The sequence below is a fragment of the Pseudophryne corroboree genome, chromosome 10, assembly GCF_028390025.1.
Source record: "Pseudophryne corroboree isolate aPseCor3 chromosome 10, aPseCor3.hap2, whole genome shotgun sequence".
In the NCBI taxonomy this organism is placed as follows: domain Eukaryota; kingdom Metazoa; phylum Chordata; class Amphibia; order Anura; family Myobatrachidae; genus Pseudophryne; species Pseudophryne corroboree.
The window spans coordinates 333,412,453-333,438,827 of record NC_086453.1 but is presented as its reverse complement, the minus strand read 5'-3'; the positions used below and the strand labels follow the sequence as shown (position 1 = coordinate 333,438,827).

Sequence of the window (26,375 nt, the reverse complement as noted above, 5' to 3'; positions counted from 1 at the left end):
TACTTTTTTTTAACAGCAACACCCCTGTATTTTTACAGCGTACAGGACCAGTGTACTTTTATTTTAACAGCAGCACCCCTATATTTTTAAAGCATACATGACCAGTGTACACTGATTTTCAATGCACTCCAGAAATTTTACAGCATACAGGACCAGTGTACTTTTATTTTAACAGCAGCACCCCTATATTTTTTAAAGCATACATGACCAGTGTACACTGATTTTCAATGCACCCCAGAAATTTTACAGCATAAAATAGAGGGCCAGTGTACATTTATTTTTACTGCACCGCAGAATTAATACAGCATACAAGACAGGGCCAGTGTACATTTATTTTACTGCACTTCTGAATTATTACAGCATACAAGACAGGGCCAGTGTATATTTATTTTACTGCATCCCAGAATTTTTGCTGTATACAAGACCAGGCATTTATTTTACTGCACCCTAGAATTATTACAGCATACAACACAGAGCCAGTGTACATTTATATTCACTGCATTCCATAATTTTTGCAGCATACAAAACAGGGCCAGTGTACATTTATTTTAACAACGGCACCCCTTAATTTTTACAGCATACAAGACAGGGCAAGAACCCCCTGTCTTTTCACTGCATACTGGAGGACAGGTGCCCCTGCCCCCTGTACAACACAGTGACAGCCAGGACAGCAGCAACACCCATGTACAGCTGCAGCACCCCTAACAGCACATGAAACACCAGTGACAGCCAGGACAGCACCCTTAACATCACAGTTACAGGACAGCACCCCTAGAGAGCACATGCCACACCACCACCCACATAAAGAGTCAGAGGTCTGTATCCCTCACTCTCCAAGTCTGGAGTGAAAATGGAGGTGATGCGCAGCTGTTTATATGGAATCCAAAACCTGCAAGAATCTGACAGTGGGATGATAACATTTTGCCTCGTTCTTGTTTCTGAGTCTGGCGGGAAGTCCCGAGATGGACTCGAAAACTGGCTCAGAACGGGATGTTTCTGAGCCGGCTCTCTGAGAACTGAACCCGCTCATCTCTAATAATTATTGATAAATATGTATATAAACAGCTAAAATCATGTATGTTTTGCAATCCAGTTAAAATCAGAATTCCAAACAGTTGGAAGATCCCCAACAGACCTTGGATCAGATCAGATCTCCTAAGGAAATCCATATCAGGTTTTGGTTCAAATCCATAAAATGTATCTGGATTTGGATTTCTGAAGAATACAGATAGAATAAATTATAAAGTGGAGGTTTAGACTGAACATGATCAGAGCATCAGATATCTTTATTGCTAAACCGCTTTCTTAGAGTGTAAGGAATATAATTGGGCTCTCTTAGCATTTTTGGCACTTTTGGGTTAGTGGGAGATTTTAGTGGCATTAACAATTATGATTGGCATGTGGGGGAATTTTTGGGCGAGTTTAGTGTCTGAGTTGAACAGGGCCGCTTAGGATCCTCATGGGCCTATTGCTGAAAATGATCAAGGGCCTATTGTGAGAAGTTGAGGAGGTGTGGCCAGTGACATATGAGCATATACACTCCTTACACTATAATCCCCAATGTCTCCCAAAATAAGTAAAAGTAGAAAAACAAAATCACTTTGTGAGGAAATTAGAATTAGAATTTAAATTCTTATTTATGGAAACCATGTGACCAACTGGACAGTTTATCATTATCAGTCTGGAATGTTGATGGGCCTATTTTAATCTCAGGAGAAAGCTGTAGCTCTATTCACTCCAATGTTAATCTGGCCCTGGAGTTGAATATGGAAGCTATAGCAGCATATGGTTGATATGTGATGAGGAAGTCACCTGGGAATTTTTATTTTATTTTATATCTGAGATTAAGTGCATCATTAAGGATAAAGCACAGCCCCTGCAGAGCCGTCTTAACAGCAGTGTAGGCCCCTTGGCACGGCAATGCACTGGGGCCCCTACCCATCCTCCATCAGTATAGGTAGGGGGTGCTGTCAGCAGCAGCTTTGATGTCCCGCAGTGGTTTGGGGGTGCTCTATCTTCCACTCAGCATGTAGGACCTGGAGAAATAATTTCTGCTAATTACTCCTTTACTGCACAGATGGGGCAGGAAGGAAAACACTAAACTGTAGAATGGGCATTGGGCTGAATGAAGGGGCCCTGGTACATGACTTCCAGGGTGGTAGGGGGTGTTTAATATGTAGGGGAGGGGTCAATAGTGGAGTGGGCATAATATTCATTATTTTCTGGTGGCAGGGCAGCTTGCTTTACGGCAGATATCTCCGGTTCCTGGAAATAGATTTCTTACCTTTAATGGGATTTAAAAAAAACTAGAGAGTCCCACCTTTCAGGAGGTACTGGGGACACCTTTCAGGAGGTGCTGGGGACTTGGGGATCAGAGTGCAGGAGCCAGAGCAATCCACCAACAAAAATATAAAACTGCATGCCAGGTGTGTGGGGCTGGAGCAGGGACCAGTTGCTGGAAGGCTGATATCTCTGGTTCTGGGCATAGTAGAGACAAGCTGCCAGTGTCCACTGAAAGGGGATAGTCCCAGATTTTGGAGAATACCCCCAGAAAAACTTTAAGTCAGACAGAACCTGAGATCTCTGGCTGGAAAGAACAATTAAAAGGCTTCGATGGGGACCACTGCTTTCAAGTCAGATATCTCTGGCTCCCCAGGGCCGATTTTCAAATATCTGGTACCCCTAGAAAGAGGGGACCCTCAGCTATCATCCTAGGACCCTGTTATTCCTGGGGCCCTTGGGCAAGAGCCCATTGAGCCCATACAAAAAGACAGCCCTGAGCACCTGCAAAGTGTTTTTACAAGAAGACATAATTACTGTATACACTAAATTAAACCAATGATGTCACAAGATTTAACAGAGAAACACATTGCTAGTGATATTGCCAAATTATGATTTCTGCATTTTGGAAATTACTGGCATCCAAAGTCTAAAAATAAGGAGGGTCCTGACACAAAATGACTGTGGATCACTAAATAAATACCTGGGAGAAGTAAGAACTCATGCCCATTTATATGATTCACTATTAGACAGATAGGGACAGTTATTTATTGGAATTAGTACCCTAATTACAGGTTGAGTATCCCTTATCCAAAATGCTTGGGACCAGAAGTATTTCGGATATCGGATTTTTCCATATTTTGGAATAATTGCATACCATAATGAGATATCACGGCGATGGGACCTAAGTCTAAGCACAGAAGGCATTTATGTTTCACATATACCTTTGTGACATCTACAGATTTTATAATGCTAATTATTATTATCCACATAGCATTAGCTTTAATTTTGTATGTTGCTAATGTTACATAATGCAATCATATATTTTACTTATATATTGATATGAAAATGTCTTTGAAAATTTAGCATGTTTGTGAATTTACTATTGATCTTCCTCTGGTGTTTGTCTGAATATATTTGCTAAATTGGTGTGTTCCCACACTAGTAGACAATAAATCTGAGAAAATAAATATAAATATTCGTTACATTATTGTGACTATGCATCTCTATTTAGTCTGTTGGTGGTGCACTAAGGGTTCAGTAATGTCTTACTGAATGTGCATATACAAGAAAAAGAAAGAAAAACCCTTATCAGGCACACTCATTGAAGGAAAAATAAAAATGGAATGAAAGTTTAATTAAAATGTAGCTTTTATTGGTGTAATTAAAATGAAGGACCCCTGAGAGACAGACAAATCACAATTAAAGCTAAAATAATAAGATAAGCTGAAGGCTGCATAAGCCTGAGGCCATATAAGAGATCAACTTTTTGTGATTGGTTGTTTAATGTCTAAGCAGTTGCTAGGCAGATCAGTTTTTCCCTGTGGTTTTTTCCTATTGGATTAGAAGGTTGTACATCAGGCTTAAGAGGTGGGTCTTGGGATAGTATATAGGGCAGGGCCATTTTCCTAGACTTCCTCTTGCCATTCATTGCATGGCCCAGGAAGGATAAGTACCTGTCACAGCACTTGATTTGATTCCTGTTATACTCTCCTTGCTGTTTCTGCACCCTCTCCCCCCTCCATTGTTTCCCACTGCTGCATAATTTGTTTCCCACTGCTGCATAAATTTTATATTTATCCGCGGTTCACCCCCCCCTATGATGCCGCGTCCACGCCGCTCTGCCCCTCCACCCAGCCGCCTCATGGAGGCTGTGGGCACCCCCCGCTCCCGCAGTGCTCCCCCCCGGAGGTTGCCTACAACGGCGGCTGGCATGCGGCGGGGTCGGGCCGCGACGGCCCGCTACCCTGCCAGCGGGAGACCGGCGGCCTCCCGCCACGTGGCGTCGGGACGCGCGGCTCGACCGGGCCTCGGTCGCCGGCGCCCCCTGCACCCTCGGTTGCTCCTGCGGCTCCCTTGCCCGGCGCTTTAGGCAGCGGCGGCTCTTCCCCACCTTCCCCGCCAGCGGCTCTCGTTGGCGGCTCGAGCTCCCACGTGGTGCCGGGCGGCCGCGGCGGGAGTGCGGAGGGGGATGGAGGGACTGGCTCAACAGGGGGTGATATGGTTCTGGGGCAGCGGGGTGAGGTGCCCGCTGTCCCCAGTCCGGCTTTGATTGGGCATGTACCCCTCCCTGCGGAGGGGCCGGTGGCGCCCAGGTATAGAATAGTGCATGGGGTGTCAGGGGCGATGTCGGGGTTTCCCGCGGCGGGGGGCGGGGCTGGGGCTGTTGCCGCGTACGCTCCTCCTGCAGTTCCATGGCAGGCTTGCCCAGAAGGGAATCCCGCAGCGGGGGCATTTTGGCTGGGCCCTCGGTCGCCCGTTGTGCGGCTGCCCGTGGCGGCGTCCCCGTACGTCAGGTTTCAGGGCCCCCCCCCCCCCCCCCCCCGGCCCGGCGGGGGCATTGCAGATGGTGGCAACTCAGTCGTCCATTGCGGCGACTTACCACCTACCCGGCCCTGCTCCCTCGTTTGCCACACCGCAAGGCTTCGCCGGGGCCATTTTGTCTCTGGTGGCCTTCCTTGGCCCCTGGCGGCGGCGTTCCCGGCAGCTGCCGGGGCGTCCTCCATGGGCCTAACCGTAGCGCCCGCTCCGCAATTTTTCCCGTACTTTTCCGGCTCGGGCGCAGGCGTCCAGACCACATGGTCGGTCTGAGGCCCCCGGGTTACGGTTCCTCTCCCTGCTTTTGCGGGCTCGCAGCACAGGCCGTCCCTGTCTGGAGCGAATCAGTTGGCGCACATTTTGCCGCCCCTCCCTGCCCCTACGGGGTCCCTCCCGGTATCGGCCGGACTTGCGGGGGCGGGCGATTACACGCCGCATGCGTCATGGCGGCCTGCTTACTCCATGGGGGTCGATTCGGGGGTCGGGGCTGTTTTTCCCCACGCCGTTACGTACCCCTCAGGCGGGGGTCCTCCCCTGCAGCTTCCCGCCGGCCCTCCGCCACAGGGCGTATGGGCTTGGCCTCCTCCCCCGCAAGTTCACCCCATTGCGAATGATGCGCTGGTTTCCCCCGCGCCTGTTGTTCCCTCTGTTTCTCCCTCACAGGTGCTGGCTGCTTTCGGGACTACGTCACGTCGGGGAGGAAGGCCGCAGGGGGCCACGGCTGCGGCATCGACGGGAGAAGTTAGGCCGCCAACGGAGTCGGGTGCACCGGACGACGCGGTTCCTGGGCCTTCTAACGCTGGTGAGCATGCCCTTCCTTTACACAGTTCATCCTGTAGTTCTTCCTCATCTAGCAGTGTTTCGTCAGGTTCGCCACGGCGCCCGCGTAAATTAGCTAGACTTATTGCGCGGCGCATGGCGAAGGAAGCGCAGAAAGTGACAACGCCAGCGTCAGCAGTTCCCCTGGACCCCCCCGTTATGCGGAGATGGTGCATTGCGCCAACACAGCGGTGTCGCGGGGGGTTCGTAAGCGTATGCAGGAAAAAATCCGCAAGGGGAAGTACGTTGACATTTTCACCCTTACGGATGAGATGCGTCAGGGTTTTGAGGCAGCCAAGAAACCGGGTGGCATGGGTGAAAAGGCTTTCCGCAATTTCCACCAGTGGTTGCGAGGTTTTTTGGTTTTTACTGCTTGCTACACGGAATCGCGTCCTGCGGAGTATCCCAACTTAGTAAAGTATTTGTTTTTAGTACATAACATGTACTTAAAGTCCAAGGGTTCCGCTTGGCGGGATTACGATGAGAAATTCCGTCGCAATCAGGATGGAAACCCCATCCTGCCCGCGGGTTTTAAGGATGTCGAGGTGTGGTTGGAGGTCACGCAGCAGTTTAAGCCCACCCAGGACGTCTCGGTCAAGAAGCCCGGGGCGGCCGGGGCTCCGGGTTCCCGCTTGATAGGGAAGGGGAAGTGTTTTGCCTACAACGAAGGCAAATGCGTCAAAGGGGCGAATTGTCGTTTTCGCCACTCGTGTAAGTTGTGCGGGGCAAGTCACCCGGCCAAGGATTGCACCGCCGCAACAAGCGGTAAGCCCTCCGCTCCGGCGGAGGCCGGGGGAGTTGGCAAGTAAGGCCTTCTCCCCGATTCTAGTTCCCGAGTTGCGGAGCTGGCTTAGCTTATACCCCGACGAGTCGGCCGCGTCGTTCCTTTTGGAGGGTTTTCGGCACGGGTTTCGTTTGCCCATTTCGGATTCGGGGCACGTGGTGGCGCGCCAGAATTTGAGATCGGCTCGCGAATTACCGCAGGAGGTCCGTCGGAAAGTGGACGGGGAGATCAGCCTGGGGCACATGGCGGGGCCCTACGCCTTTCCCCCGTTGCCCTCCTTGTGCATTTCCCCAGTAGGGGTGGTGCCCAAGAAGGCCGTGGGCAAGTTTCGCTTGATACAGCACTTGTCGCACCCTCCGGCTTTGTCGGTCAACGATGCTATTCTGGAGGCAGAGTGCAGGGTACGTTATCAGTCTTTTGATGACGCTCTGCGCTTGGTGCGAGATTGTGGTCCGGGGGGTCTGTTGGCAAAATTGGACGTGGAGTTGGCCTTTCGGCTACTCCCGCTTCACCCGGATTCCCTACGGTTTCTGGGCTTCAAACTAGGGGGCAAATTTTACGTAGATCGGTGTCTCCCCATGGGTTGTTCGGTCTCCTGTGCCTACTTTGAGAGTTTTAGCACATTTTTGCACTGGTGCGTCCAGACCGCCTCCGGCCAGCGGGGGGTGGCTCACTACCTGGACGACTTTCTCTTTGTGGGGCCGGGGGACAGTTCGATCTGTGGGGATATTCTGTCGGTAGCTAGATCATTATTTGACGATTTAGGGGTGCCGGTCGCGCAGGACAAGTGTGAGGGCCCTTGCACTTGTCTTAGCTATCTAGGTATCGAAATAGACACGGTGGGGGGTTGCTGTCGCCTACCCGAGGATAAAGTGCGTAAGCTTTTGGGTTTAATTACGGACTGTTTAGGCAAACGCAGGGTGCGACTTAAGCAGGTGCAGTCTTTGCTGGGTTCTTTCAATTTTGCGTGCCGGATTATCCCCATGGGTAGGATTTTCTGTCGCAAACTTGAACGGGCCACGGCGGGGACGGTCCGGCAGCATCACACAGTGTACCTTTCCCGCGAGATCAGAGATAATTTGCGTATTTGAGTCTCTTTCCTGGTGTCCTTCAACAGGGAGGTTTTGTGGCCGGCGCCTTGTTGTTCCAGTAAGCAGCTGCAATTGTTCACGGATGCCTCGGGCAGTCAAGGTTTTGGCGCGTTTTTTGCTGGGGCATGGTGCGCTGCTGCTTGGCCGGCCTCGTGGGTGACGCGTGGGTTTACCAAGAATCTCCTGTTGCTGGAATTGTTCCCGATCATAGTGGCACTTGAATTATGGGCCTGCCAGTTCGCAAATAGGGACATCTCGTTTCGTTGCGACAACTTGGGGGTGGTACATGCGATTAATAATCAGCGTTCCTCCTTGCCGCAGGCTCTGAGGCTGCTCCGGCATCTAGTGTTAGTTTGCTTGCGGCACAATATTAATTTCAGTGCCCGCTACGTTCCCGGAATTGACAATGGAATTGCGGATGCATTGTCGCGGTTCCAATTTGACAAATTCAGGGCGCTGGTTCCGGGAGCGGCGGCAGAGGGGTTACAGTGCCCGCCTTCTGTCTGGCAGATTGTCGAGTCGGGTTAGCTGCTTTAGCCAGGTGTGCTCTGGCTCCCTCCACTCTCAGAGCGTATGATGCAGCCTGGCGGGATTGGTCGGTCTTTCAGCATAGGTACGGGGTAGCAGGTGAGTCCTCAGCCGACACCCTGATGACCTTTGTTTGGGAACATTACCAAAACGGTAGGTCAAAAGCGGCCATGGCATCTGCCCTTGCGGGCATTTCTTTTCACTCGCGGCTCCACGGGATGACGGACCCCACGGGGTTTTTTGTCCTTTCCAGAGCGCTGAAAGGTTGGGCTAGGTTGCGCCCGGCGCCCGCGGACTCACGTAGACCCATGACGTTGCAGCTACTAGCAGAGTTACTGCGTGTGCTGCCCCAAATTGCGACCTCAGATTTCGAAGTGGCGTTGTTTAGTTGTGCGTATGCCCTGGCCTTTTTTGGGGCTTTCCGGGTGAGCGAGTTGGTGGCATGCAGCAAGGCGTCACGGGAGTCGGGTTTGCTTTACGAAAATGTGCGCTTGCAGGAGGGCCTGTTGCTCTGTAGGATTGTGCGATCCAAGACAGATCAAACAGGTCGGGGTCGCTGGGTGTCCTTGGAGGCTCAGGGGGAAACGGGTGTTTTCCCGCTGCGGTTGACGCAGGAGTATATACGGTTGAGGCCTCCGGGGGGCGACCAGTTGCTGGTGCACGCGCAGGTTGACCCGCTGACAAAGTTTCAATTTGCTGCTGTGTTTAAAAAATGTTTGGCGGCATTGGGCTTGCAGGGGGCGGACTTCGGTACCCATTCCTTTCGGATTGAATCGAGGGTGTGAAATGAATTTTTTAATTTTTTCCTCTGAGGGGGCCTAATTTCAATTGGCTGTTCTATCAAGGTTCACGGGAGGTTTTTTGATTTTTCTCCTTCACTTGGGTTCTTGTTAAGTTGTGCTTTATATATGTATTATGTTCACAATTCTGATGTTAGGATGTTTTCTTTTACAGCTATCGACAATTTTGGGGAACATGTATGGCTGGTTGGCCATTCCTATATTTTTTGGGCGGCAAAGCATCCCATGGCGCTTAGGGCAGCTGAGGTTTTTGGGTCCAGGCAATTGCGATGGTTAGGTGTTAGAGGTATGTTGTGGGGTGATTTGTTGCGGCTCCTTTTTTCTCGGGAGCGCCGCTGGGGTCGCCCTAGTTGTATCGTCCTTCATTTAGGTGGTAATGATCTAGGTTGAGTGAAGGGCATAGATTTGATCTTGTCCGTTAAGGCGGATTTGGTGGCGATCCGTTGTCACTGGCCGGTAGTCTGCATTGTTTGGTCGGAAATAGTGCCCCGTTTTCATTGGCGTGGTGCGGTGCGTTTCTCGGCGCTGGAGAAGGCACGCAAGAAGGTGAACTCGGCGGTGTCTCTTTTTGTCAGGGCCATAGGTGGAGTAGCGATCAGGCATCCTCTACTTATGCTAAGGAATAGGCAGTTCTACAAGGAGGATGGGGTTCATCTTTCTCCGGAAGTAGTGCAGATGTTCCTGGAGGATATTTTTGGTCCTTTGCGGTAGGGCTATTTAGTTGTTCTTAGGTGGTTATTGTTGCTGGTTGCGGATGGCGGTGGCGGTTTTTTGTAAACCTTGGTGGCGGGAAGTTGCTACCAACCAGCTGTCACACAGGCATAAGTGGTCATTGTGGGGCTCCCTCTTTAGAAGGACGGCAGGTGTGTCCTTCTCTTGCGGTTGGACATTTAGACGTTCCCCTGCGGGAACCGAACGTTTGCCAGAGAAAAGAGGGGTGAGGCCAGCACAATGCATGTTATGCGGGAAGGAGGCGGGGTCAGGATACTCCCCTCCTTGGTTTGGTGGTTTTTCATCTAGGTGACTGGTGCTGGTGTTTGGTAGCGACTTTCTGTTTGCCATCCTCCAAACTAAATTTAAATCTATATTCTAAATCAATTCTAATTCGATCACAATTATAGTTTAAAGAGTTGGTCAGCGATCAATAAACATTGTCTGACCTTTAACTCCAGCTACCGTGACCGTGTCTTTATTTCAGTGTGTGGTGTTGTTTATTTTAGTGATAAGCTAGCTTAAAGAAAAGGTTTATGTAATCACAATAAAGTTATGAGCGCCTTAGATAAGCTGAAGGCTGCATAAGCCTGAGGCCATATAAAAGATCAACTTTTTGTGATTGGTTGTTTAATGTCTAAGCAGTTGCTAGGCAGATCAGTTTTTCCCTGTGGTTTTTTCCTATTGGATTAGAAGGTTGTACATCAGGCTTAAGAGGTGGGTCTTGGGATAGTATATAGGGCAGGGCCATTTTCCTAGACTTCCTCTTGCCATTCATTGCATGCCCGCCCGGCCTCCCGGACTGCATCTAGGGGTTTTGTTCCTGCAGTTGGCTATTGAAAGTCAGATTGGCGGGAAGTCGCTACCAACCAGCTGTCACACAGGCATAAGTGGTCATTGTGGGGCTCCCTCTTTAGAAGGACGGTAGGTGTGTCCTTCTCTTGCGGTTGGACATTTAGACTTTCCCCTGCGGGAACCGAACGTTTGCCAGAGAAAAGAGGGGTGAGGCCAGCACAATGCGGGTTATGCGGGAAGGAGGCGGGGTCGGGATACTCCCCTCCTTGGTTTGGTGGTTTTTCATCTAGGTGACTGGTGCTGGTGTTTGGTAGCGACTTTCTGTTTGCCATCCTCCAAGCTAAATTTAAATCTATATTCTAAATCAATTCTAATTCGATCACAATTATAGTTTAAAGAGTTGGTCAGCGATCAATAAACATCGTCTGACCTTTAACTCCAGCTACCGTGTCCGTGTCTTTATTTCAGTGTGTGGTGTTGTTTATTTTAGTGATAAGCTAGCTTAAAGAAAAGGTTTATGTAATCACAATAAAGTTATGAGCGCCTTATAGAGCCTCATGGCACTGTTAGAAATGTTACAGTTTTAATATTTTTACTCCCAACTTGGGTAATAGGCAGCGGAAAAATTAATTCATAATTGATCCTAGATTGGATTAAACAACAGAGTCCCCTGATGGACAATTCTTAAAATAATGTATAGAGGTAATTGAACAGATTAAATATTGACATCTGGAACTCCAGTGTAGACTCAGCATATAATTAGTAACAATATATCATTAGGTTGATCGTACAAATTTCTGATTTCTAAGCAAATCTAAAAATATTACTGAAAAATGCAGTAACAGATACTGTCAAAAGATTGCAAAAATAGACAGAAAAGATGGTAGTGATTCTGCTTTCAACGTTAGGGTGTGTACACACGGTGAGATTTTTTCTTAAGATTTTGACTATATAGTCAAAATCGTAAGAAAAGTTAGTGCAGATCGTAAGGTGAAAGTCACCTTGCGATCCCGATGCGCGGTCCTGGTCGGCATCGCAAGAAAAGATAGACTGTGCAGGCAAGTCAATCCTTGCTAGATCTGTGTACTATCTAGTTCATCTCAAATGTCAATGACATCTCACATAAGCCAAAATCTCACATAAGCCAAAATCGTAAGCACACATAGTACAGATCTCAAGAAAAGTTAGTCAAAATCTGTCCTATCTGGCCTCCGGGGAGTTCAAAGGAAATCGCAAGTAAAAATAGGACATAGCAAGGATCTCACCGTGTGTACACACCCTTAGACTTGAATAATTCCGTTAGCCTTAACCTACTACTTTGGGGATTCCCCTCCAGGTACTGACCTGGCACTACACGTCATAGCTTCCTAGATCGGACGAGATTGGGCAAGGACTGGCATACCCACTCTTAGCTTCTCTGCATGCTGTAATACTGACACTATTTCTTTTAATGCCACTATCTTGCACCATTGCTCAAACCATCACCACTTGCATGAACCTCATGGTAGGTGCAGGTTCTCTGCCTGACCATGGCCTCCTATGGTTGCGGCTGTGTGTCTATAAATGTGGCCGGTTGCATTGACACAGGCAACTACCATAACAACCCCTAAGGCAATTACTATACTTAATGTTTTAAATACAGATAGGACTGTTATACCTGTCCATGTGTTCATTTCTGTTCTTATGGCTCGTTTAAAATATTTTATGGTATTGTTCTTTTGTGGTATTTATATTTTTGTGGTATTTGTATTTGCTTACATCCAAATTTCATTGATTGTTCATATGTTGAATATTTAATTACAATAATCCCAAATCAACTAAACCAAAGAGATTAACTTTTTTGTGTGCACTTCTAGCCATCTCCCAATTACTGACCATCACTTGCTCTGTGTCTAGTCTGGTATCCAGTCTCTAGGTCAAAAAGACTTAGGTTGACAGTGTTTAGGTTGACCACTATTGGTCCACAGTAACTAGGTCGACATGATTTCTAGGTGGACAGGGTCTCTAAGTCGATGTGTTCTATGTTGACAGGTCAAAAGGTCGACATGGGTTTTTTACTTTTTTTACTTTCTTTTAACTTTTTCATACTTTACGATTCACGTGGACTATGATAGGGAATGGTAACCTGTGCCGAGTGCAGCGGTAGTGGAGCGAGGCACCTTGCCCAAAGCATGGCGAGTGAAGCGAGCCATGCGAGGGGACGTGATGCACTAATTGGGGTGATGCACTAACTGGGATTTCCAGTCACTATACGGTGAAAACGACACCAAAAAAGAATAAAAAACTCATGTCGACCTTTTGACCTGTCGACCTAGAATCTCTGTCAACCTAGTTACTGTCAACCAATAGTAGTTGACCTAGACACTATCGACCTTCAATACCACACCCGTCTGGGCTTGGAGTATATACATATTCTTTGATGCAACAAAGTATTTCTGATAAAAATATACAGGGAAACAGACATTTTAATTTATGTTCTGTGCAGATAATTAGGCCATGTTTTCCTACATTCTCAGTGCATTTCATATTCCTGCAGGTTTTGTGTGTGTGTGTGTGTGTGTGTGTGTGTGTGTGTGTGTGTGTGTGTGTGTCTGAACAGATCCTCATCAGAGGGCCTAGTCTTCCTGGCTGCTCCGATTGGCAATTGCTCCTAATATTACCCAGCCAGCACTGAATCTGACGCCGGTTATAGCTTAAAGCTTATGATTCCTGATAGTTCCTGTGTCCGGTCCCTGTTCCTTGGTGAATCTAGAATCTGTACAGTCATGCTATTAGATCACTGGTGATACCCAGTTCAGTTAGAATCATGTATACTCAGTTCTGCCAGAATCCTGAGTTCATTACATGTCACCTGAGTTCCTGATTGTGCATGTGAGACCAAGCCTGGAAGTACTTTCAGACAGCTCCAGCCTACCTTGCCTTGTCTTGCTTTGTCCTGCCTTGCCTGGAATCCAGGGGTCTCATACAACTAAGTAATCTTGTTATCTGTACCTTGCCTTGTTCTGCCAAGCTCTTTTAGGAACTCACTGCTGAATTATTTAAGATTATATTCCAACCTGTTGCACTCATATGCATTTGTTTATTTCTGTGTGTAGTGCAGCGGCATCTAGATAGGGTTCAGTGTACGCCTCACCGTACTGCAACTTACTCTTGCCCAGCCTCCAATAGTCGCCTTGTCTATACATAAAACCTGGGGGAATCTGAGTATGGGGTGGACCTAATCTGTCCTGGAATGGCAGCTGCTATAGGTGGTCTTTGGCTGCAGGAGGCTAAAAGACTGCTGGGCAAGGGTAATTGTGTGAGCATCACCAAGAACCATCAGATAGCCCATAGCACACTGTAGTCTGCATAACATGCAGCCGATGCATTTGCATCCAGCAGCTGCACCAATCGGGTCTCCACATGCGCACTGGCGATGGTACACCTGTGCGAGCCTTCACCATGCGGCCCCTTTCACAGAAGGATGCGGCCGCAAGGTGGTTAATGTGGCATCATTTCCTGGGCGTGGTGCTGCCAATGCAGGCGAGTCTGAACCATTTTTGGGGCAGCTGATGGCACACGCAGCTGCTCCAAGACAGAAAATGGTGTCGGACCGCTGCCAGTGGATCAAGGCTGCGCAGTCAGGGCTTGACCCCATATCGATGCATTCACAATTAAATTGAAAATGCATCACGGGATGGTGCCTCACACATGCTGGGCGGCCTTGCCCTGTGCTGGGTGGACCTCAGCATTTAAGTAGATTGATGCAGATCTTAGTAGATTGATGACAAAGCAAGATCTAAGTCCATCTCTGAATAACCCCCTAAGGCTGGACGTACTACAGTCAAAATGTGCCCACAACTCTGGATGCCTATGGGCTTCTTTTCACAGTATTCCCTGGGAGGGATCCAATAGAATCCATCAGTGTCCCCATGACTCACACGTCAGAAGGCGCATGCCCAGTAGAACTCCAACATCATAACCCCCAGAAGTCCTGTATTTGCAGAAGACAGCTTTTTTCAGAACAGCTGTCCTTTGTGATTTTAATCATACTTGTACAGATTGAGCCACGCTAATCGTGGCTCCGTCTGTGCCTGGGCGCACCCGCCTAGGTGTGCCTATCATCGTGTCTGGGACGCGTGCACTTCCAAGATGCGCATGCACCCCATTCACTTTAAAGGGAGTATCTCTGTGCACTCCCATTGCGGGGCTAGGCGCCGAATTACCTAGTTCCACCTGGAGTGCACACCTGCGATGAAGTCGCACTAGATGAGTTCATCTCCATCTGTACATTATACTGGCATTACTGATAAGTAGCGGAACATATTGTGTCCAGTATGCAAATCTTGAGAATAACACCCTCAAACAGTAGAGGATTTAGTAGTATTAGCTAAGTATGCTGAACTACATATACCAGCAGACTACGACATGTACTGTACAGCGGGGGGTATTTTGTGTGTAGAGCATTTGGAAAAGCTTTGTGGGTACTAACAATGGGTTTTCTCCTGATAGATGTTTGTGCAGATCCATTACCTTTTTCCTTCTAGGGCTTTAATATGTAAAAATGTGTGAGACCAATCAAATGCTCCTGTATGTTTGTGAATCCATCTGTTCAGTTCCATGATGCATTTATCAGCACACTTCAGCACGCAGATCTGTTTGAAACATCCACTGGCTGAATAGAGATGATGAATGATGGATCCACCACTGACGTCAATCAAAAGGTCGCCCTTAATGAAACCTGCAGGCAAAGATAACAGTAATTACAAAAAGTAAAATGCCATGTAACATCTATTCTATGCAACATAATTTACTGTCATGTCATTGTAAGCAGGTGCCTCCCAACACTACTGTTACAGCTATAGAGTACTACATGAGGGATGGAAATACTTAGCATACAATAAATTAAGGTAAATCTGAAAGTTTCACAAAGTACACCGATCAAAGATTTTTTTTGTTTCAATAATTTTTTGCTTTATTGAATCATAAATAATGTACAGAAGTTACATCCACAAGAAGAGCTGTGTAGCATTACTGCAGCAACAATGAGAGAGGACACATACAGTACATAGACTTCACATGAGAAAAAAATGCACACATGGCACTCTCCTTGGCAGCTTCATTCACCTTAATGTTTTAGTATACATCTGAATAAACAATGGGGTGTTGGTTTATGAATTGTACAATGCATGTAAGCTTGCGGCCCACGCCATGGGACCCCATTTCACTGCAAGTCCTACTCTATCACAAACTTTCACATAGATTTTTTAGGGACCTGGCTACTGCTGTCTCAAAGGGGAAAATGTGCTTACCTGGTTTAAAGCTTACTTGCCACACTTATGTTTTTTCAAAAGATAAGACAGTCCCCAACACAACTACACAAGTGTGCTTACCTGGTTTAAAGCTAACCTGCCAACTGACTTCTTCGCTTTCAAAGTGAGACAGTCACAAACACACCTAAACAGCAGCTGACCCAGGTTAAAAGTAAATGAGCTTAGGGGTGCATGAGAAAGAGATGATCACAAGTGGACCAATTCAAAATTAACCCTATTATACAAATACGAGGATCCACTGCACTCTCCATTCCCAGGTGAGGGGTGCACTCATGTACTCCCCACCCCTAGGTTACATGCATTGTACAATTCATAAACCAAAACCCCATTGTTTTTTCAGATGTACAGTATACTAAAGCATTAAGGTGAATGAAGCTGCTAAGGAGAGTGCAGGGTTCTGTATATTTATATTTGAGTTTGGTGGTCGCAGCCCATTGCACTGCAACCTAGGGGTGGGGAGTACATGAGTGCACTCATTTGGCTATGAAGCATTCTTTATTACCCAAATTAATTATCATTAGTCAATAGATTGTTCTAGATGTTTTATAGTAGTATGATCTGCTTTTTGAGAACATCATTTTGATGTATCCCTTTAATGTAACACTATACTTCATACAGTTACAGTAAATGTGAAGTGTATGTCAATTGAGAGACTGCTAATTGGTTAAAGAGTTGACTACTATGGGTCATTATGAGGATTTAGATATGTGTATATCGCTTAGTAGGGGTTGTTGTTGGCACATTGATTTTAAAATAAAATAAAATGAAAATTAAATCAAAACACATTCACTAACAATAATAAGAAAACAAATAAACATGCTCACCTACACACACTACATTAAATAAAATAAATAATAATCTAGGTCAAGTCACAAAAACATAAGGACCCTATAGTTATAGAGATTTCACTTCATGGAGCACAAATTAAATATAAAGAGAACAGACGGGATGTGCATGCGCCCTATGGCTCCCGGGACATTAGGGCTGCTGGCGTGGAGAGACCGGGTTGCCGTTACCAAAGCAATGCAATCTCCCTATCACATACCACGACTTGGAGTACATCACCACATCTTGACGTGGTGATGTCATGTGTGTGATGATGCCGCGCACTGAATATGAGGGCTGGAACGCTGCCAGGAAGTGTGATACCCTCTACTGAAATGCAAACGGGCTGTTAAGTCTGTTATACAGGTTATCCTCCATTTTACAGACCACCAAAGGTAATTTCAAAAACTGTTATATATAAGAAAACTGTCACAAGTAAAAGTTTCTAACTAAGGCTAATGATAGAGTTAAACTTCTTAGGTTTTATCAATTAACAGGAAATTATGTAATCTCTCTGGAGGCTTCAATAGAGAGACAGGGAGAACAATGAATCACTTCACATTTGAACTCCAGACCACATAGAGATGACTGAGCGCTGCTGGTAAGCTTTCTCATAATGGAATACTTCCGTGTATACTATAGTATCATACATTAAAGTCTATCCTACATGTATGGCTAATATTGAATTTTCAATAGGTTTATGTAGGATCTTTGGAAAAACCATTAGAAAACTATAAACATACCGTATTCATTAAATGATTCTGAAAAAAATGACTAAAATGTTATGTCTTCAGTAAGTATTTTTTTCTTCTCCTCAATCTAGTGATCAGTCAACCCCGTATGGTTTATTGGCCCTCATTCCGAGTTGTTCGCTCGCAAGGCGAATGTAGCAGAGTTACACACGCTAAGCCGCCGCCTACTGGGAGTGAATCTTAGCTTCTTAAAATTGCGACCGACATACGCGCAATATTGCGATTACAAACGAGTTAGCAGTTTCTGAGTAGCTTCAGACTTACTCTGCCTGTGCGATCAGTTCAGTGCTTTTCGTTCCTGGCTGACGTCATAAACACACCCAGCGTTCGCCCAGGCACTCCCACCGTTTCTCCGGCCACTCCTGCGTTTTTTCCGGAAACGGTAGCGTTTCCATTCACACGCCCCTAAAACGCCGTGCATCCGCCCAGTAACACCCATTTCCTGTCAATCACAATGCGAACGTCGGAGCGATGAAAATGCCGTGAGTAAACTTACTTTCTTCATAGTAAAGTTACTTGGCGCAGTCGCAGTGCGAACATTGCGCATGCGCACTAAGAGAATTCTCACTGCGATGCGATGAAAAACTCCGAGCGAACAACTCGGAATGAGGGCCCTTAATTGTTGTTGTTTTTTTTAAAATATATTTATTGAGTTTTCACAATGAAGCAAAGAAAGATACATACATTTGTGCAGTCCCAGAAAAAGAACAAAGAAGACATCGAGACTTTGCAAAAGATAATACTGACATAACATGATGTCTCTTACTAAGAAAAGTACAATTCAATGTTCAGTCAAGTAAGAAAGTGTATCTGCACAAATAGCCTATGGAAGAAAATTAGTAAAATAGAGAAAATAAACACAGAAAGAACAAGAAGGACGTACTGGAAAGGGAGGGAGGGGAGGGACATTGGGGGTAATTCTGAGTTGATCGCAGCAGCAAGTTTGTTAGCAATTGGGCAAAACCATGTGCACTGCAGGGGGAAAAGATATAACATTTGCCGAGAGAGTTAGATTTGGGTGGGTTATTTTGTTTCTGTGCAGAGTAAATACTGGCTGCTTTATTTTTACACTGCAATTTAGATTTCAGTTTGAATACACCCCACCAGTAGCGGCTCTTGCTACGGGCAAGCAGGCTTTTTGCCTGGGGCGCCGCTACCCTGAGGGCGCCGCCGCCGCTGTGGCAAGAGCTGCTACTAATCTACCCTCCCTCCCTGCTCCCCGGCTGCAGCGAGCGCCGTGTGTGCCCGCTGCATCCGGTGTCACTGACAGACACTAGAGGTCATAATTGACCCCTAGTGTCAGTGCGGCGCTGCTATGGGAGAGACGTCAGGACGTCTCTCCCATAGAGAGGAGCCGGCGCCCGGAGGCGGCAGCAGTGGTCCGGAAACAGGAGCGAGGCTGGTAAGTATTGTGATTTTTATTTTTTTAAGGTTTAAAAGCAGCGCTACTAAAGGGGGCACTACTAATGGGTCCACTACTACAGGGGGCACTACAAATGGGGGCACTACTACAGGGGGCACATACTGGTGGCACTACAAATGGGGGAACTACTACAGGGGGCACATACTGGTGGCACTACAAGTGGGGGCACTACTACAGGGGGCACATACTGGTGGCACTACAAATGTGGGCACTACTACAGGAGGCACATACTGGTGGCACTACAAGTGGGGCACTACTACAGGGGGCACATACTGGTGGCACTACAAATGGGGGCACTACTACAGGGGACACATACTGGGGGACTACAAATGGGGGCACTACTACAGAGGGCACATACTGGGGGCACTACAAATGGGGGCACAGCTGCTGGGGGTCAGATATACAGAGGGCACATACTGGGGGCACTGCTACAGGGGGAATAGCAACTAAGGGCACAACTAATGGGGGCACTGCTACAAGGGGCACTGCTACAATTGGCACTGCTACAAGGAGCACAAATACAGGGGGCACTGATACAGGGGGAACAGCTACTGGGGGCAAATTAACTGGGGGCACAACTACGGGGCACAGCTACTGGGGCAAATCTACAGGGGGCACAAGCACTGGGGGCACAGCTACTGAGGGCAAATCTACAGGGGGGCACAACTACTGGGGGCAAATCTACAAGGGGCACAAGTACTGGGGGCACAACTACTGGGGACCCAACTACAGGGGGCACATACTGGGGGCACTGCTACAGAGTGAAAATCAACTGGGGGCACAGCTACAAGGGGCACCGCTAATGGCACTATTATAAGAAGCACTATTACTGGGGGCACAACTACAGGGGGCACTACCAAAAGGGGCGCTGCTACAGGGGGAACAGCCACTGGGGGGAAATTAACTAGGGGCACAGCTGCTGGAGGCACAAGTACAGGGGGATAACTGTGGGCACACCCCTTCCCTATGAAGGAGCCACGCCCCTTCCCTATGAAGGAGCCATGCCCCTGTTTTGGGGCATGCACCAACTGTATTTTACTTGGAGGGGAAGGGGGGGGACGCCACAGGAAAATTTCACCCTGGGTGCCACAAGGTCTAGAACCGGCCCTGCACCCCACCCAAATCTAACTCTCTCTGCACATGTTATATCTGTCCCCCTGCAGTGCACATGGTTTTGCCCAACTGCTAACAAATTTGCTGCTGCAATCAACTCAGGATTAGGCCCGTAGGGCGCTGAATCTGTGTGGGCAGGTTACATATAAAAGCTTTTCTGTGACAGGTATGTAACAGAATGAGAACAAGAAATATAAGGGAGTTCATGAGACAGGTTTGGAGACAAGCATTGATAGAGTAAACAAATAATTTTAAGAGTCAATTGCAATGCGGCGCAGTAAGAACCATTTTGTTGAATCAAATAAAGATATCACATGTTGTTGCTGAGAAGAATCTAAAGTATCTATAAATGGGTCCCATTTTTTGTAAAAGTGTATAACATTACATTCAACATTGGGTAGAGTGGACTGGCGATCTAAGTGTAAGGTACGAATAAGGCGTGAACATAAATAGGGCCGATTCTTGCCCTTGTGGTGCCCCGGGCAAAAGTTAGGGGCATGGCTTAATACGAGGCGTGGTCAGTCATGCCGCCATTTGTAGCACCGCTGAAAGGAAATAAAGAAAAAAAAAGTATACTTACTATACCCCGCTCCTGATTCCAGACCTGCAGATCTCAGCCAGCGCCGCTCTTCTCCTCGGTCATGACGTCTCTCCCATAGCACAGCATAGGCACTAGAGGTCAATTATGACCGCTAGCGTTTGTGCCACAATGCTGTGCGGTGCGCAATGACATCATCGCGCACAGCACAGCAAAGGTCCTCTCCATGAAGGGAAACTAGACGCTTAGCATCTGACTCCCTTCACAGCGGGGGGGGATCAGCGCCACGAAGGGAAACTAGACGCGTAGCATCTGGTTCCCTTCTCACAGCGGGGGGTAGGGGGCACAGTGGGCGGGGGGCACTGCTGGGTGGCACACTGCTGGGTGGCGGATCTTGCCATGGTGCGGCGCCCTCCGGATGGCGCCGGCGCCCTCCGGAAGGGGGCACCCCGGGCAAAAGTCATGCTTGCCCGTGGCAAGATCTGCCACTGAACGTAAAGTATAAAGCCTAGGAGGAGAATTGACAATCCAAGTAGTAAGAATCAACTTTTTCCCTAAAGTTAGAATAACATATAGTAACGGTATAAGGTGTTTATGTTGTGATGGGATGCCCCAATCCTTGAAGATCAGGCCAAGCATTGCTTTGCAGTCCAACTTTAGTTTGAGATGGAATATGGAGTTGATAAAGCACAATAATTTCTTTATTTTAATGCAATTCCAAAAACAATGTAAAAATGGAGCATTGGAAGCTCTGCATTTCAGACAGTCCCAGATTCAGAAGGGACCATATGTTTTCGTTGGCCTGGTGTAATATAGTCTCTGTGCGTAAATTTAACATGTGTCTCTTGAAGTTGTGTTGAATGAGTGCTTTAAGAATATTAGCAAAATTATCTGTCAATTCTTTGTGAGTTATGGGAAAAGGTAATCTGCCTCCTAACTCCAAACAATCGAAGCCCATAGTTTTGTTTCAAACCCTAATAATATATCCCAATAAAGGTAGGAGGTTTTATAAGGGAAGAGCGAAACTAAGGCAACAATATGTGAGAGAGTTTCAATGTCAAGGGTCGGGTCATATGATGGGGTAAAGAGAGGACATAGTGTCTTAATTGTAGGTACATAAAAAAGTCAGCCCGTGGGATCAGGTTTTTGTCAATTAAGTCAGAGAAGGACATTAATACACCTCCAGGATCAAATACATCTTTAATTAATGCAATGCCCTTATGTTGCCAGTGAAAGAACCTTGTATTGTCCATCGCTGTTGGAAAACATGGGTTGCCACAAAAGGATATAATTTTAAAGTGAGCCGGGTTTATTTTAAGTGATTTATTTACAGACCACCATGCCAAATAACCATCCCAAAAGAAAGGGTTAGTGCGGGCAGACATAGGGAGAGCAGATTTAGGGGTGTGCAATAAAGCACGAAGATCATATGGAGCACATAATGTTGGTTCTAATGTGTAACTAGAGTAGGTAGAATGAGAGAGCAACCAGTCAAATATATATCTAAATGCTACAGCTTTGGTAAAAGCGGATACATCTGGCACAGCCAGACCACCCGCACTTTTGCTTAGTATAAGTTTGGCCAAAGCCACACAAGGTCTCTTACCTGACCATAGAAATTTGGTAAATAGTTTATCACAATATCGGATGTCTGATTTCGTTAAAGCGTATGGTAGCATCTGGATAAGATACGAAAGTTTAGGAAAAATAATGCTTTTCAGCACAGCAACTCTGCCCATAAGGGACAAGGGTAAAGGAGACCAGGCATCTAACTTCATGGCAATGTTCTGTAGAATTGGAGTGTAGTTAAGGGCATAGATATTGGATAAAGAGGGTGGTATATAAATGCCCAAATATTTTAACCTGGACAAATTGTGTTTAAAAATATATATAGGACAGGAGAAGAGGGAGAAGTGAGAAGAGCAGACGCAGAGGAGGATAAAGGGAGGAGCTCAGACTTGTCATAATTGATTTTAATACCCGAGAAAAGACCAGATGATTTAATAGAGTGAGGAATGGCTGGGATGGAGGCGAGAGGGTCAGAAAGAAATAATAACATATCGTCCACAAATAGCGCCACTTTAAGGGAGTGGTGAGCGATATTTATGCCGTGAAAATCAGGGAGGGTGCGAAGAGTAATTGCTAGGGGCTCAATGGCTAATGCAAATAAAAGTGGGGAGAGAGGGCAACCCTGTCTGGTGCCTCTGCCTAAAGGTATAGGTGCTGACAGGTATCCATTACAAATAATTCGGGAATGGGAGTTGGTATACAGTTTGTGTAAAATCAATTGATTAGGAAAATTGAATTTATTAAGAGTAGTAAATAAGTGTTCCCGGGAAACCAGGTCAAATGCTTTCTCAGTGTCAAGCGATAGTAAAAAAGGGCCGGAAGAATCTGAAGTGGAGCTTAGCCAATGTGAAGCCGCAATAATCTTGCGGATATTAGTTGTGGAATGTCTACCGACTATGAAGCCCATCTGGTCTGAATGAATTATCCCAGGCAGTAGAAATGTTATCCTCTCTGCCAGAAGTTTGGTGAACAACTTATAGTCCACATTGTGTAGAGATATTGGTGTGTAAGAGCCAGGCAGGTGAGGGTTCCTGCCCGGTTTTGGTAGAAGGTGGATAATAGCGTCTGTAAAATATTTGGGCATAGAGGGAGCAAGGAGCAGGGCATTAAAAACTGAGACCAATGGGTCTATAAGTTTAAGTAGGAGTATTTTATAATACTCTCCCGAGAACCCATTCGGACCAGGGGACTTCACAGGCTTAAGCTGTTTGATGGCGGCTTCTATTTCCTGAGGTGTGAATGGCGCGCATATAGTAGCTCTGTGAGTCAGTCAGAATGGAAGGGGTATCAATAGACTCCCAAAAAGAAGATTCACCAGAGATATCTCTGGGGGGTTGGGCATAGATATCTATGTAAAAATCTTGAAATAAAGAGGCAATATCTCTACCTGCGAAGGCGTAAGTGCCATCAGGGCGCAGTATAGAGGGTATAAGAGACAAGGGATTTGAGGATTTCACTAAGTTATGGAGCAAGCAGCCGACTTTGTTACCAAACCTATAAAACCTGTGGTCCCTGAAAAAGTATGGTTATCACCTATAGAGGCGAGGAGGCCATTAAATCTGTGTTTAGCTAAAACAAAACTAGATTTATTACTAGGAGTCGGGGTAGTTCTATAAGTTTGATAAGCTGTAGTTAATTGAGATTGTAGCAGTTTATATGAGGAGGCACATTCCTTTTTTGTCTGGGAGACATATTGAATTATGCAACCCCTAATCACAGCCTAAGAAGTCTGCCAGAAAAAGATAGGGTCTGATTCCAAAACGGAAAGGTTATCAAGTCTGAACTCCTCCCAAAATAAATCAAGCTTATTACGAAAGCCCAAGGAAGAAGCGAAATAAGATGGAAAGCGTCAGAGTTTATAGGAGCCTACATCTAAGGAAGAAGAAAAGGAAACCCAGATAAGAGAATGATCAGAAATAAACATTGGCTCAATGTGTGCATCAATTATACTATAAAATAAGGGGTCGGACAAAAAAATATAATCAATTCATGAGAGCGACTCATGAGCGGTGGATAGACATGTGAAGTCCCTATCAATGGGGTGCAAAGCTCTCCAGGCATCGGTTAGCATTAACTGTTGCAAAATAAAAGGGATACCAACCTTAGGGGGTGGCCTTTTGCGAGCAGAAGAATTAGAGTCCATAAACGGGGAGGAGACCAGATTAAAGCCACCCCCCAAAAGTAAACTACTAGACATAAAGGGGGTCAGTTTGCGTTACATTATACGAAAAAATGGAGCAGAGTGGGAATTAGGGGCATAGATATTGCAAAAAGTATACTGAGTTAAAAAGGGAAAGATTAACCAGTACATATCTACCATCAGGGTCAATATTAGTGTGGAGTATTTCTGTAGGGAGTCACTTCTTTGCCAAGAGAGAAACTCCCCTAGCTTTGGAAGAATAGGGAGCAGCTGCAAGATCTGTCCACCCTAGGGTGGATAACTTCAATGTTTCTGAGAGTGATAAGTGTGTCTCCTGCAGTAGTATCAAATCCAACTGTTGTTTATTTAAATAGAGGAGTAATTTCTTACGCTTAATCGGGGAGTGGATACCTCCCACATTCCAAGAGCCCACCTTAATTGATGCCATATATGACAAAATACATGTAATAAACAAATAACACAGATTCAGCAAAAAACAATATAGAAAAACACAGGAGGGCAGAAGGTGAAAGAGAAAGACAAAAAAAAGGAGTACAAAGAGTACTCCAATAACTATTGAAAGAGAAATAACTTCACAATTCACATATTTGAAATAAAACAGGATGCGATTTTGTCAGGAAGGCGGAGCTCCCAGCTGAAACCACCCTTTTCAAAACATGAGTGAGGGAGGAATAGTCCCTTCTAAAATCAAACCAATGAACATTTTATACTGTACGTAACAGATAAAGGCAATTTTGCCACAGCAATATCTGAAAAGGAACAAGAAATATGGCAGAGCAATGCTATAAAAACAAGGAGAGGAGAGAACATGGCATGTGGTACAAAAATTTGTACAGAAAATAATAGCAGTGAATGTGGCAATAAGAAAGGAGATAAATAGCAAAGACAAATGTGTTATCGATACATCACCACAATGAAGACTCTCCCAATTTTTGCAGCAGCAACACGGCGTTAAAGAACCAGGAAACAAGCAAATTTGCAGAAAACTTCTCCGGAGGAAAAGTGTAGAAGCAGTAGAGTTCCAGAGAACATGGCATATACAGTAGGGAATGTCCAATAAGATATAATATGGAGATGCAGACTCCTCAGGCATCATCCTCTGCCAGCGAGCATGATTGTTCTCGTAAATGTTCCATTGCATCGTCGGCTGAAGTAAAATCTTTGAAGGCCATTTCATTGAGGATTCTCAGACGAGCCGGATAAAGGAGGGCGAATTTCTTCCCTTCTTGAAATAATTGTGTCATATGTTTTACAAATAAACATTGTTATTTTTTACGTTGGCTCTCTGTACATTGTGTTCCGTTCCTGATATTCAGCGCAGCCGCTTGTTCTTTTTCTATTGAAATAATTGTGAGCATACTGGTGTAAAGGCTTTACGAAGCTTTGTCAATTCAGGGGAATAGTCCTGAAAAACAAGAATTTTTGTGCCATTCCACATGAGATCTCTTTTCCGTCTAGAGGTGGACCAGATGGTTTCCTTGTGAATACAGTTCAGGCATTTGAACAAAACGACTAAGGGCCTAGAGGAGGAGGAGTCACGCAGTTGGCCCGTCCGATGGGTCCTTTCAATCACCAGATCTGAACAAGCATCTTGGATGTAAAGTAATTCAGGTAGGGTCTGCTTTAATAAATGGTATAGAGCTGACCCTTTAAGGGATTCAGATAGCCCCACTACCCGTAAGTTGTTTCATAGAATCTATTTTCCAAGTCGTCCAACTTAGCCCGCACCTGCATGTCAGATTGTTTCAACTGCGCAGTTAGGTCTTGTAGAGAGGAAATAGCTTGGAATTTTCACAGACAGTGTGTTCTACTGCCAAGACTCATTTGGCAAGCTGTTTTCATTGGCTCTTAATGTCAGTAACTGCTTGTTGGAGAGCAGCTGCATTAACTGCAGCTTATTCCTTTAGCATAGGCTGCACTGTCTCCCGCACATCTTGCACCACATCAGCATATGTAAGAGGAGAGGGGGGATAGCATCTGAGGGGAGATGTGCCTTAGCAGGGGCTGTAAGAGGCTATTGGTTCTTAGAGGGAGTAACAGTAGGCAGTGATACATGAGGGAGGCTAATGGTGGTGCCCATGTCGGTAGCCATCCTGGTGGCCATTTTGGAGGATGCAGTGTGGTCTGGGCATGGATGTTTGCCAGGCATTTGTCTGGACAAATACTTGTCCATAGGATAGCGTGAGGCAAGAGGGTGCCAAGCCCAGTAAAGTAGAGAGACCCCTGTGCTTGTAACGGGGCTAGTAAAAGCTACAAGCATTACAGTCAACGAGTCAGCGTGCAGTGGGGCAGTGATGAGGCAATTCCAATGCTCTGGATGTGCTCAGCAGGAGATC

At 46.3% G+C, this 26,375-nt stretch overlaps 1 protein-coding gene across 1 annotated transcript in view; it reads right to left on the bottom strand.

The window, feature by feature from the left end:
- LOC134965341 (indolethylamine N-methyltransferase-like) overlaps nucleotides 1–26,375 on the bottom strand; it is a 59,320-nt gene that overhangs the window by 10,506 nt on the left and 22,439 nt on the right. Inside the window, exon 2 of the mRNA XM_063941812.1 lies at nucleotides 14,859–15,066. Coding sequence (XP_063797882.1) covers nucleotides 14,859–15,066 — 208 coding nt within the window. The remainder of the gene's footprint in view (nucleotides 1–14,858; nucleotides 15,067–26,375) is intronic.